Consider the following 13,683-nt stretch of genomic DNA (forward strand, 5'->3'; position numbering starts at 1 on the left):
GTTACGCTCCGCCATAATTACTTTGCACCTTCATTTAATCAAACTCAAACAGTACACTAGAAGTCTGGAATTTCTAATTAGAGCCTCGACAAACAAGTCTGTCGTTGCCACACCAACCAAAGTTTAGTTTAATCGGTTTAGGTTTTTTTTAAGCAGCTGTCGTCTCAAATTAGGAAATCTCCACTGAATCTGTGATAAATTGTTTTTTGGAACATAACTTTTGTTCTTATTTCTGTTTCTGTTGTTTTTGTGGCTCAGTTTCAGAGCGTGGATTGAGACATTGAGTCACGTTAAACAGAGAAGCCAAATTACAAAGCGTGTTGTCTTTGTTTACCACTTATCAGAGATTGCTGGTGGGCAGAATGGGAGTTGCGCTGTTTAAAACAGAGAAAGGATCATCAATTCACCTTTCCTGCTTAGGAAAACATTTCTGCGATTCCCTTGAGCAAGGCATTTACTGTAACTGTGTGTGATCAGTCAAATTTCACTTGATGTCAGATCAGATAGTTTTCATACATTAAATCACAGCGTAGCCTCTCATAGCATGTGTTCTGTAACAAAAGCTATTTGTTACCCAAATATCTGACAACACTGAAAAATTCTCTGACATACGAAGCTGCAGCATCTGTCAAATATACTGTTTGCCGTCTAAGAGGCTGATTCTCTGAGAAAACAACATATGAATGCTGCAGTTTATTCCTGCTTGTGTGCAGCATGATAAAAGCTGCTAAAAACATGAATCTTCTAATGGCCACATTATCAACAACAACAGCCTTCCAGTTCAATGAGAATACATCTAAATCTAAATTTGTAATATGTTGCAGAGAAAACGATGTGAATTAAAATCAAAACTAACATTATCATAATCATTTCAGTGCACAGTTTGTACTCCTGTGTGATCTGTAAAGTCAACTTTCAATACGTTATAGGACATATGCATACAGTCTAGTATGTACTGCTTCAGTGGAAGCACACACACCTACCATCAGCTACAGTGACTGCACCTTAATCATAAACAAATGTAAGTTTGTGTTACCATAGAAATGTAACATCGTTGCCATGGCACAATCCTTGCTACGGAGACTATTTTTGTCTTAATGGGGATAACTGCTGACCAGCGGCAAACCTGATCTGTCCTTCCAAACGTCAATAAAACTGGCAGGTTGGTTTTTTTCTGTATGTCATTTCAAAACAACGCCAACAAACGTTATACAACATTGTAATGATTGATACCTACACGTGGAGGAGAGGCACACTCATTATTCCTCAACCTGAATTTTTCATTTTAGAGTGCAGTCAGATCTTTGGCCCTGCTGCAGAAAAGTGAAGAATCGTTTCTGAAGTGATTTCAGCAGAGAAACAGAGATGTTCTTCTATCTTTTCAGGCAGTGAATTACTAAGTATAGTACACACTAATGCTGAGTGTATCTCAATAGACTGATAGTCAAATGTATAGATTGTTTTAAGGATAGCAAGGGCTGCAAACTGGTTTATTGAGAGACGCATTATATTTAGAAAAGTCTGTTATAAGTCCATAAAGTCATCTGTTCAAAAGCAACTTTAAATTAGTATTATTGCCACAAGTGATAGTGATAACTTTCACAAACATTACAAGTGTTCAACCTGTCTGTACAGTGAGTTTGGTCTGTGTTTAACATAAGCTGAAGTCAGGTTTATCACATACAAATCTGAAAATTGATAAATCACATTCTTGGCTTTAGGATCCAGGCCATTCTATTTATATTAAAAAATGATATTTATGGAAATTCAAGTTACAGTATCTTAATGTATTGCTGCTCAAAAAGGACCTGAATGAATTAATCTTCTAGCTGATTTTCATTCAACAAAATCTTTTTTTGGTAAATCTTTGTCTTTCTCTTGAAATTATTTTGGCATCGATAGATAGATAGATAGATAGATAGATAGATAGATAGATAGATAGATAGATAGGACGTGTTTCAAGAAGGAACTACAGTAATTTAAATGCTGTTGAAGCAGCAGTCGAATCCTTTTTTTGTTCCAGTCACATCATCTCTTGTGACAGACCATCACTGCGCTCTCTCATATCAAACAGGACCTAGGACTCTTAAATAAGCTACACTTTATCACCAAACTGAAAAAGCTAGTGTGCACTAACACACACACACACACACACACACACACACACACACAGAAACCCTCCAAACTGCCCTCCTGAGAGTACAGCCTAATGAGCATCAAACAGCAGACTGCTGCTTGTGTAATTGGTCGTGAAAGGTGAGTGATCTGCCGTGTCTTCCTCTCCAGGTCTTGGGCGAGATCAAAGGTGGCATTTAAAGAAATGATCTATTGCTGATAAGCAGCTTGGGACTGGTTGAACTAATTATTCTCTCAGATCTGAGCTGAAGTGGCCTGCAGCGACAGCGAAGGAGGCGTCCTCACCTGTACGGAGGTGTTGTCTGCAGTATTATCATGTCCTCCGAACCCACAGTTGCTTCTTCCTGAGTTTATGTAAAAATACAGCTGCTGAGAGCTTGTAGCTTCTAGAGAAACTGGAACATCGACAAATACTGCTCCAACAATGAATGAAAATCTCAACAATGGTGTCTCCGTTTGAAACATCAGACGTGTCTGATTAAAATAGTCACAAACCTCCACATGAAACTCAATATAGAACGCAATGGGGTATAATTACTAAGCCTACTGCTTTGAATTTAATATTAACACTTAAGGTTTAAATGAGCACGACTGACTTGAATGAACTGCTGCTAAATACTGTAAGACCTCATGCCGTGCCATTTAAGAGATGTCTTGGAAACGTCTAGAGAGCAATGGAGTGTGACAGAAAGTTTTGTCTGCTGCTCAACTTGGAATATTAATTGTTTTGGAACTACAGTTGAGCACTCTTCCCTGAAAAGTACAGTATAAGTGTCTAAATCTATGTCAGCGCAACAAAGAGATCAAGGATAGAATTAAAAAGGGAGACTTCAGCAAATCCAGATTAAGGATCAAGATTTAAAAAGCAGTCAAAGTTGATGCAGCTGAGACAGAGACACCCTAACAAGCTCCAACACTGGATCCTATAATGCAACTCAATGATGTCTTCCAATAAACCCTCCATGCCTGGCAAATGCTTGTCTCTTTCAAACTGCACAAACCCAATTTGCAACACAAGAGTTCTGGTAAAAACTGAATTCTAAAGTCCAAACCTTGATGACATAGCTGGGATTATTTTCTCTAGCAGGGATGAGTTAACATATCTTATCTCTTAAATTATAGATTTTTAGCAGTAAACTTTTGACACACATTATTAGGCCTACAGTGCTAACTAAGTAAACGGTTGACTGCCTCAATCATAATGCATTAGATAAGACTTATTGTGAGCTAATAAATTCATGGAGACTGGTGCTGAGGGAAGCAGTAAGGTAAAATGTTGTTAAAAAAAACAATAGAGACTGTATAGGTAAAGGGATCTTGCCATAATAAGCAAAAAATGTCTTCCTATTGTAACTGTGTTATATGGCCTCAGATCATCTTAGCCATAAGATGCTCTTGTGAAACCGTAGCCCGTCTTTTGTCTGTGTTTTATCTTGCGTTAGTGATAAGAAAATACTCAGTCCCCGTCTCTCTCTTCCTGCTCTTTGTGTTCCTGTGTCTCCTAGACATAATTTTGCAGCTGCTGTGGTCAGTCGGCAATAATAAATCAATTTCAGCTCCTCTTTATATTATGTTCCATTTCCTTCTTCAATATTTAACAACAACACCTTAGAATTAATTTTGCACATAATTCAAACTTCAAAATTTGACTTTCTAGAACCAAATAAAGAGACGCTAAGTCTACTTAATATATCCCCACAAGTATGATAGTTAATTTTCAACTCTTTAACTTTTTTATTTGCTTTTTAACTGGTGCTAGGTAGTAGATTGGGTGGTGTTGCTTCTAACCCAGTCAAACAGGTACCTCTGGCGCTCCTTTTTTATTCATCACGCTGTCATTTCCACGTTCTTGACCCATTACCTTGAAAACATCTGATTCTGTCTCACAGCAGAGCAGCCACTTGTCTGAAGTGCCCTGATGTACGCCTCTAGAGAAGGCTTGTTCAAAAAGAGGGATGGGATTCATGACAGACAGCCCACCCGGTTTATTGTTCAAGCAGACAGAGAGTCGTGCTTGGCAGCCGAGTCATAAATAATTTAAAACTTTATCGGTCCCTGTAGGGAAATTCTCTTTCTGTCAGGCCCCTGCTGGGTAGGTCAGATCACAGGGTCAGCAACTGAACAACAGGGATCCTGTGTCTTGCTCAAGGACACTTCGGCGAGGCGGGTGCTCGTCAGCACAGGGCCATGCACCCACTTGTCTCCCTTTTAATCTGCAGCTGAGCTGAATTAATCTCGTGGCATTTGTCAGTCCATGTTTCCATGTCAGCAATCTCACGACGGCCAGCCACTCTAGAGATTTAATTTAAAGTCCCTGAAAAGCAATGAGATGTTTAAAAGCCCATCTCAACAGATTCTAATTTTAAACAGAAATAGAAACGGGAGTGGAAAAAAAAAAGTGTGGAAAAACATAGTCTGGGAGTCTATGGAAAACAAGGCGACATGGGTCTGAGCCCAGGGGTAATCAGAGATAAATAGATAGGACCAATCACAACAAGAGAGGCCAACAGAAGGGGCAGCGGGGTAACTCCTGGTGCTCAAACAGGATGTAATCAAGGCTTGGCAGACTGTGATTATATTATGATTACATTAATCACATTTCAGACACTTATCTCCCATCTAAGCCTCCAAGAAATGAATGTAAGTCAATGCAATGTCCTCACAAGTGACAAAAATGAAGTCTGTCAGTTTGCCCAGATTAATGCAAGGTTTTATATTCTCTGGTTTCCCTTCATGTCCTTGGGATGGATTTTGTTATTCTTCTGCTTTCTGGTTGAAGAACCATAGTTCACAATTTGCAAATTTCATGCCACAAACGAATGACAGCATCATCTGTGCTCGGCAAAAATAAATCAAACATTTTTGAACTAGATTTCAGATACTGTGATTCAAAACATGAATGCAAGTTACAAAAAACAAGCAGGCAAGATTTCAGTGTGAAGAAGACAAAATAAGGCACTTCAAGATCACTTTTTCTGAAGTGGATATTTGATTTCATTGAGCTCCACTTTTTTCATCTGCAGAGTTTTAATACTTTCCTTTGTTTTCTCCATTCTGTGTTTTTATCATGCGCGCACACAACCCTGCACTGAAAAACAAAATCACACCTCTAGGGTCTATTGGAAAGGAATGGCTCGTAGCAAGGTCGGTGAAGGCTGAACAATTCCTTCATGAAGACACACACAAAGTTTTAGTGATTAGTTCACACAATGAGATGTTCAAAATGACACTGAAAGAGAAAAAAAAAGAAAATCCAACAGGCAAGCCGCATGTAACTGTCACATTTACAGACATTTGCAGACCCCAGCACCACAGTCAACTGTAAACCACCCCCAGGTGGCTCGTAACGATAATCTGATGAATCATTTTAACCCACAGCACCATATCTTGGAACTAAAAACTTTCTGTAACAGCAGAGTGAAGGCACCCTCTCTGAAAGGGGGTTTTCCAGATCAAAGCAGAAATCCTTAAGGAGCACAAAATTGGTGCAAATTGCTGTAGCATGACTGGAAACTCAACCAACCCATAAGGGAAAAGTAGAGAAAGTATCATTTCATACGAGAGGGGAGAGAGAATAACAGCAACGTTCATGTGTCTGTATGTCTGAATCTGTGTTTGAGATTTTACTAATTGGATGAGAGCTCTCAGACTGGACTTCAATCATGTTGAATAAATGCAATGTAGACACAGTGTGTGTGTGTGTGTGTGTGTCACTGTGGAAGGAAGAGAAACAGACAAAGAGAGAGTAGCTGTGGTGTGCAGACAGAGCGAGTCGTCCTACCTCAAGGAGCTGTACTCTCACTTTGTTGTATGCTTTTAGCCAGCGAACTTTGGATGGGGAGCAGGGTGGAGGACCATCTTCGAAGAAACTGAGACAGATAAAGCAAAGAGATCGATAAGTTCAAAGGGAGAAGTTTCAAGAAGATGGGAGACATGGGTCAATATCAAAATTAGATCAATCCCCTGAATCTTGCAGCCAAAGGACAAGTTCACATTTTTCAAATCTGTCTTGAAATAATATTTCAATGCCTTAGTGAAAACTGAAACTGTGTTTACTAGCTGTACTCATCAGATCCCTTCATAGCATGCTTCAAATGGTAGTTAAGGGACACGAAAGTTGTTCTTGTTCTGAGCAAAAATGTATTCCTAACTGTCTACATTTTTACATACCAGATTTTAGTTTGAGACTTGTTATCATGGTTGTCCAAGATTGGTTTGGGCAGAATAACTGAAGAGTCCTTCAAATCTTTGTTGGAACCAGGCTCTGGTAGTGGATGCAGCTCTTTCTCAACCTCTTCCTCCTCCTCTTCCTCCTCATCCCAGGTAGATGGCTGGCTGCGAAGAGGGGGATGAGGGCCGCTCAGGCAGGACTCCGGGTCACGGCGCTCCTCAGGTTCAGAGCTGAGCTGGGAGCTGGCCGGGCTGAGGTTGCCCGATGAATCAAAGCGACTGCTGTCCGGTGGACTGTAGGAGAATGAGATTGCTATTCAGAATACTGTGATGATTTGTTATTAGGAATGATTTAAGAAAACATCAAGTAACTAATGACCTACTGGTAAAATCAAAGGTTTTATTCCAAAGATTCTGTATTTTGGAAATTACCAAATCAAATTTATGTTTTTTCAAAACAAAGAATAGTCATAGTCATCATTTACTTTGATTAAAAAAACAATGGAATAAAACAATACTAAAACAAGAACTGGGGGTAAAACTAAGGGTAAAAGGAAATTTATTATCTTCAGATCCAAAAAAATAAAGTTGACGCAAAACAAGCAAAATTGATGGAGTTCAGTAAGGTAAGGTGAATTGTGTTAAGAGTTTAAGGCAGTGTCTGCATATTGGTAATGAGACCAGCTTTTACAATTTTTCACTGCTTTGAAGGTTCTGGCTAAAAGCCTAAGTATGAGTGCAGAATAAAAAAATAACCTTTATAATTCACCTGTTTCTAATACAGCACATTTACTAATGTATGGGACACACAATGACAAATGCACATTGTTCTAAATTCTTCAGCCTTTTCATAAGATTGAAACTAAAAGGTTAAATACTCTGTTAGAGCAGTGGGGATACACTTAACCTGGCTGATAAAAATAATAAGTGGCTGACTGAATGGGAGGGTACTGTGTGGCTGCAGGATGATTGAGTCTGCTAACAAGGAAAGTGGCTCCATGCTTTAACTGGCATGATTTACTTTGTCTTGGGTGCAGGCCAAATTACTTTTCACTGTTCCTTTTATTCCAGTGTCCAGCGTGCCTCCGTGGTGTGCACTGCCACACCATCATAAATCTATCAGAGTTTGATTCATATAAACAAATTGGCTGACGCTTGGAGAATAATTCAGAGAACTGCAGGGGGCAGAGAGAGGAAGGCCTTTATACATGCCTCACAAGTGAAAAGCTAATAAATAAAGACCATTGGTTTCTTCATTCATTGCACTTCCATCGCTGCCAGGGAGGCTATTACTGAGGTGCTGTATGTACAAAAAAGCTCCACTGCATATAATGGTGAGAACCTTCCAAATAGATGTGATCATTTCCCTTCCTGTAACTTCGATCATGAAACATACAATGTCAGATTTTCAGTAGGTTTGTATTTATAGTTATGGGCAGGATATATAGCCTATTCTAAACAAGAAATTCATTTATTTAAACTAGATGTCTAGATCTAAAAATATGCTTGGGGTTAATTTGTGGGATAGGCAAAGGAAAAACACAGCAACTACTGAGCTACTAATATCAAATGTGGTCCAAATAATAAATGGGAAAAGAAGAGCGGGAAAGGGGCACCACATTTGTCTAAATTAGCATAATAAATGAACAATGCCATTTATCATGCAAATTGCACTAGCCTTTTTGCAGCTTCCTCTGTCAACAGGTCCCTTGGTTGTTCTGTGCCCAAATCTGCATGCATGGTGTCAGGTGTGTCAACTGCACTCTTATCTATCTCACATGGAGTGATCTTTAACTGGGGTTTATCCAAACCCTCTGCCAGGGAAGCTGAATGAGAGTGGAGGCCAGACTGTGGTGTTTGTGCTAAGGTGTCACAGCTTCCTGTTTTTGAAGATGGTCCTTCAGTATCACTGGCATCTGCACTTTCAGTTTCTCCAGAACCTGGGGAAGGTTTATCAGACTCTGGCTCATAGAATTCATCTGCAGGTTTTGGACCCTGAGACTGAGGTTGGCCCGTGACCACAGGAGGGGTGGATTCCGGTTTTGGAGTGTCAGAGTTCCCAAACATCGAGCCAAGTTTCATGCCAAACACAGATGAAGCAGGTGATGCTTCTTCCTTTCCAGCTGGCTTTTCATCCTGGAAAATACCAGCTGAAAGGGTTTTAAAACCAGAAAAGAGACCACCATCTGTCTGTTGTGGCTGTGGTGCCTTAGCACCAGTGGCTGGAGATGAAGTAGTGGAGAAAAGGGATCCAATAGATGATGAACCTTCAGCAGCTACAGACATAAAACCAAATTTAGGGGCAGTTAGACCTGGTATTTCAAACATGCCTTTGGTTTCAGGTGCTGGGGGTAGTTTAGTTTTGTCAGGCACTGCAGCAGACTCATTTTCCTCTGCTTTTTTCTCAGGGAAAGCAGATTCTATGGTGGATTCAGCCTGAGAACCTTCTTCTCCCTCTGTTTTGTCCGTTCGTTCTGCCTCCTCCACTAACCCCTTTTCAGGCACCTCAGAGTCCTCAGTGCTATTAACATGTCCATCTCCAGATAAAGGTGTCCTCTCTGTATCTGTCTTTTCAGTGCTCTCAGAGACTGTTCCGTCTGCAAAAGTATCTTGTTGTCCAGACTCTGTGCCAGACTGTTGAGGTTCCTCAGATTTTGTTGTCTCAGGACCTTTAAATATACCAAATAGGTCACTAGTAAGTGATTCTGTACCAATGCTACTTGGAATGCCAAAAAAGCTTTTCTGCTGTTGTTGCTGTTGTTGCTGTTGTTGTGGCTGACGAGGAGCAGGTGACGATCCAAAAAGTGAACCAGGTGAACTTGAAAAAAATCCACCAACAGTTGATGATTTATTTGTGGCATTTGGAGTAGAAAACATAGACATAAAACCAGAAAATGGAGCTTGTTCAGGAGGCTTCTGTGGTCCTGGCTGCCTTGGTCCAGCCATTCTTGGCCCAGCCATTCTTGGTCCTGCCATTCTTGGGCCCCCCATTCGTGGCCCTCCCATCCTTGGTGCTCCCATTCTCTGTCCTGGTGGGCCAGGTGGCCTGGCCATGCCTGGCCTGGGCTGTTGCTGCAGTGGAGGACTGGCAGGTCCTATTGATGGACCTTTCAGAGGCCCCATTTCTGGTAAGTTGGTACAGACAGTGTTTACTTCATCTGATGATGACACTACTGCAACAGTATTACCTTCAAAAGGTTTCTCTAATCCATGAGCAGGATCTGTACTAGCTTCTCCAAGCTGTAATTTTACAGTCTCGTCAGATGTGGCTTTCAAGTCTTCTTCAATAGATTTTTCTGATTCTGAAACTGCAGTCTCTGTTGTAAGTGGATCCACCACAGATTCAGCGGTAGGTTTCTCTGTAACTGCTATCACTGATTCAACTACAGTTGCCTCTTCAGTAGATTTTTCTACATGTGCAACAGCTGCTTGTTCGTCACCAACAACTTTTAAAGGTTCCCCAGTTATTTTTTCAACATCTGAAATTGCTGTTCTTTCTTCACTAGCAACTTCCAAAGGCTTCTCAGCAGATTTTTCCATATCTGCTACTGCTGTCTGTTCTTCACTACCAGCTTTCTGTGGCTCCTCAGTTTGTTTTTCTATGTCTGGAATTGTTATCACTCCCTCAACAAAAGTTTTCACATGTTCCACTCCGACGATATCTGATCTTGTGTTTTTGCCAGCATCATCTGTAACACTTTCTGGCATCTGCATATTGTCACTTTTTTCTGATGGGCCTTTGATGGCAGCTATGTCAGTATCATCACCTGTGCTCTTAATTTTTAAAGTATCTGTTTCTGATTCTGCAATTTCTTTCTCAACATCTACTGGATCTTTCATTTCTTTATGTTCACTCTGGATGTCTGACTGTTCTGCAGGTTGTTGGTCCAGCAGTGTCTCCTTATCTGGTAGATCACTAGCCACATTTGGTGTATCTGTGTTAGAAGCTTCAACCACATCTGAGGCATATTCATCACAAGAGGGGTGTTCTTTGTCCACCTCAAGATGTGGATCTGTTAGGGAAACAGAATTTTCAGTGATATCTTTAGTGATGTTCAAGGTTGATTCTTGAACATTCTGGCATGCCTGTTCTACTTGGAGTTCATCCTTAACTGATGATGTAGGAAGAGGCTCAGAGGGTACATTTTGCATGGCTGCAACTTGATCCTTTGCTTCCTGTGAAAAATCTTTTACATCTGATGGTTTCACTTGTTCTGAGGCAATCTCTTCCTTCACAGGAACAATTATTTCTGGCTCTGTTTTAGTCTCCTCTGAGAAGGATATTCCAAATAGGCCAAAGCCAGTTTTAGATTTGTTTCCATCAGAACTCCCACCAAGTGAAAACACTGAGGAAACTTTGAAAGCACCCTCTGATTCAGGTGGTTTAGGAACTGCAGGATGTGCCTCTGATGCTTGCTGGTTTTGTCCACCAAACACAGAGAACAGTCCTTTTACTGAGGGCTCTGGTGGTGTAACTGTTGGTCCTGGTGTGGGTATTCTAGGTTCAGTTTGGGGCTGGGCACTAAGACCTCCAAACTTGGAAAACAAACCAGCACCAGAGGTATCTTTATGTGCAGTAGAACCTGGAAGAATACCACCAAATAAAGAAGATCCAGTCGAGGGTCCTCTTGGTGCAGCACTACCCCCAGGATGGCCTCTAGGACTTGGAGGTTGCTGAGATGTAGATGACCCAAACATGGAAAACAGGCCTTTGCCTGGAGTTTCTTTGGGTGGAGGACCTCTAGGCCGCACACTACCAACAGTTGGACCTCTTGGACCAGATGGTGGCTGACTACTGGATCCACCAAACATAGAGAATAAGCCTTTTCCCTGAGGCTCTTGTGGGGTTAACACTGATGGGTCTTTGGATCCAGATGAAGATGGGGCATTTGACCCACCAAACATCAACAGTAACCCTGTGCCAGGAATAGATGTTTGGTCTTTGGTAGATGAGCCAGGAAGAATACCACCAAGTATTGATAATCCAGTTTGGGAGGATGTCTGCTGTGGGGTTGCACTGGAGCCACTAAACACAGAAAATAAACCTTTTCCTGTTTGTTCTTTAGGCTCTTCAGTCTGAGGTTGATCGACCTTGACATCTAAACCATCATCCTTAGAGGTCGTGACTTCTTCTGTGGGAGGTTTGACAAGACTGGGTTGAGAGGCAGATAAGTCAACATCCCTTTCAGTTTTTTCATGAAGCTGCTGGTCTTCTCCAGGTGATTTTGCATCTGATGCTGGAGATACTTCTTTCTGTGACATCTTATCCTGAGACTGAACTTCTTCAGGCAATACAACATCTGAAGATGTGCTTTCATTCTTGTCGGCTAACTCATCAAGAGTTTCAATACCTTCTGGTTGTGCTAGCACTAAAGTTGTGTTTTCAACCTGGCAGGAAAGGTCACTGACAGGCTTGACAACTTCAACTGGTGTTATGTCTGGAGCTTTTGATTTTATGTCATAAGAAGGCAGCTCACATGGTGACTCACAAGCATCAGTGGTCTCTGCTTTTACTTCATCCTCTGAGAGGGTAGCATCTGTGATTGAGCTTTTCTTGGTTGAGATGTTCTGTGAGTCATGTTCATCTGCATGCTCACAATCTTCTATAGTCAGTGGCAGTGACATCTCTGGTGAGGAGGTCTTGACCTGCTCTGGTTCAATGAATGCCTCTTTGGTCCTGTTTTCTGTAGCCCCAGCATCCTCAGATACATCAGACGGTGCAGCAATATCAGCAGTTAAAGATTCCTTACAGTCTGGTTGTGTTACTGCAATGGGAGCAGTATCTTCAGAAGCACTGACCTCTGGCAGGTCAGGCTTACTATATTCATTGAGCTCATGTTCATTTGTCTCTTCTTCTGGTGAACTTGCTGCTGAGATAAAAATATGGGGCAGTCTAACATAAGGTTTTGACTCTGTGTCAGGAGATACTTCTGAGCAATTGATGCCAATGTAGATTGACCTTGGGTGGCCAGTTTTCTCCTGTGACATGTTAGCTACAGAGGAGACCTCATCAAGTCCAGTGTTGGCATTGACAGTCTCTGTGGATATAGTTTGTTTTGTTTGCTGCTCTGACATGTCTGATTCAGATAAAGCCATGTTATCTGTGATGACAGAAGGCACTTTGGTAAGTGCTCTAGATGCAACATCTGACAATGTTTCTGAAATTTCTTCTGACGTGTCTTTACTTAGAGTTCCTTCTGGTCGTATGGTATCTGGTGGTTTTTTTGGTGAGGATTCAGGAGGGGTGAACTCTTTCCCTGGTGTTTCCCTTGCTGGGCTTACATTTTGTTTTTCTTCTGGTTGCTGAGAAATAGATGTTAACTTGAAACCATAGACTGGTGACTCATTGGAGGGAGAAGCCAAAGGAGATATTACTGGGGGTGTTTGAGGATGGTGACTAACCAGAGGTGGTGTGTAAGGCTGGGAACTTGACACAGCAGGGGGTTGTGGGCTTAAAGCAGTTGTCTCAGGTATTTTAACAACAGGGGTTGCTGAGACAGTTGTCTCTTCAACATTAACTGAAATAGGGCTAACAGCAGTAGACTGTATTGGAGTAATTTGCATCCTGGGGTCCACAGATGTAGATGCACTCTGAGTGTGGTGGGACATAACAGCAACTGGTTTTGTATTGACAGAGGGTCTTGATTCAAAACCACTAAATAATGAAATCAAACCCTTGACTGGGGTGGATCCTGCTGATGCCAAGGATATGTCAGGTCCTTTCATTTCCGCTCCAAAGCCCTGATTACCCTTTACTTGCTTTATTTTATCGTGTTTTGTGGTGGGTTGAGATGGAATTGCACTAACCTCTGATACACACTGAACTGGAGCCACAGTACTTGAGGGTATAGTTGGTCTCTGATATTGTTCAACAGTGACAGGGCATTGGCTTGGACCAGCTTGTTTATGGAGTTGAAGAGGTTTGTTTGCATAATAATCAGTAGTTGCACGGCTTTGCACGGGCTGTGTTCCCAAATACTGTAGAGAGAGATCAGTTTTGTGTCTATCGTGTGCTTGATGAATAATCGAAGCAGGCAGAGGCTGAATATTCAAAGACTGTGTTGTAGGAACAGGTTTCTGGGTAGAAAAAGGGGGCAATGACTGTCCTTTACTTGGCATTGTTCCACGTTCTGTTGGACTTTCCTCAGTGCTCCCAGAGTTGTCCACAGTTGGTTGTTTGATAAGAATTTTGGGTGTAGAGGTTATGTCATGCTGAACAGTTGTATTTTGTCTCTGCAATTTTGGAGCCTTTGGTTGAGATCTAGCAGTGGGTGGAGTCCAGGAAATTTCGACACCAGGTTGCTGGTACTGCTGTTGTGGGATTGAATGTTGTGTTTGCAGTTGAGGTATGTTTTGAGGCAAATGATCAGGTGTCTT

General features: G+C 41.5%; 1 protein-coding gene across 1 annotated transcript in view; it reads right to left on the reverse strand.

Annotated features, from left to right (window-relative positions):
* Nucleotides 1–13,683, reverse strand: part of LOC108887158 (protein unc-13 homolog B) — a 162,812-nt gene that overhangs the window by 94,929 nt on the left and 54,200 nt on the right. Inside the window, exons 9-10 of the mRNA XM_051075077.1 lie at nt 6,307–6,600; nt 5,918–6,005 (exon numbers count right to left, since the gene is read on the reverse strand). Coding sequence (XP_050931034.1) covers nt 5,918–6,005; nt 6,307–6,600 — 382 coding nt within the window. The remainder of the gene's footprint in view (nt 1–5,917; nt 6,006–6,306; nt 6,601–13,683) is intronic.

Source organism: Lates calcarifer, linkage group LG13 (assembly GCF_001640805.2).
Source record: "Lates calcarifer isolate ASB-BC8 linkage group LG13, TLL_Latcal_v3, whole genome shotgun sequence".
NCBI lineage: Eukaryota > Metazoa > Chordata > Actinopteri > Centropomidae > Lates > Lates calcarifer.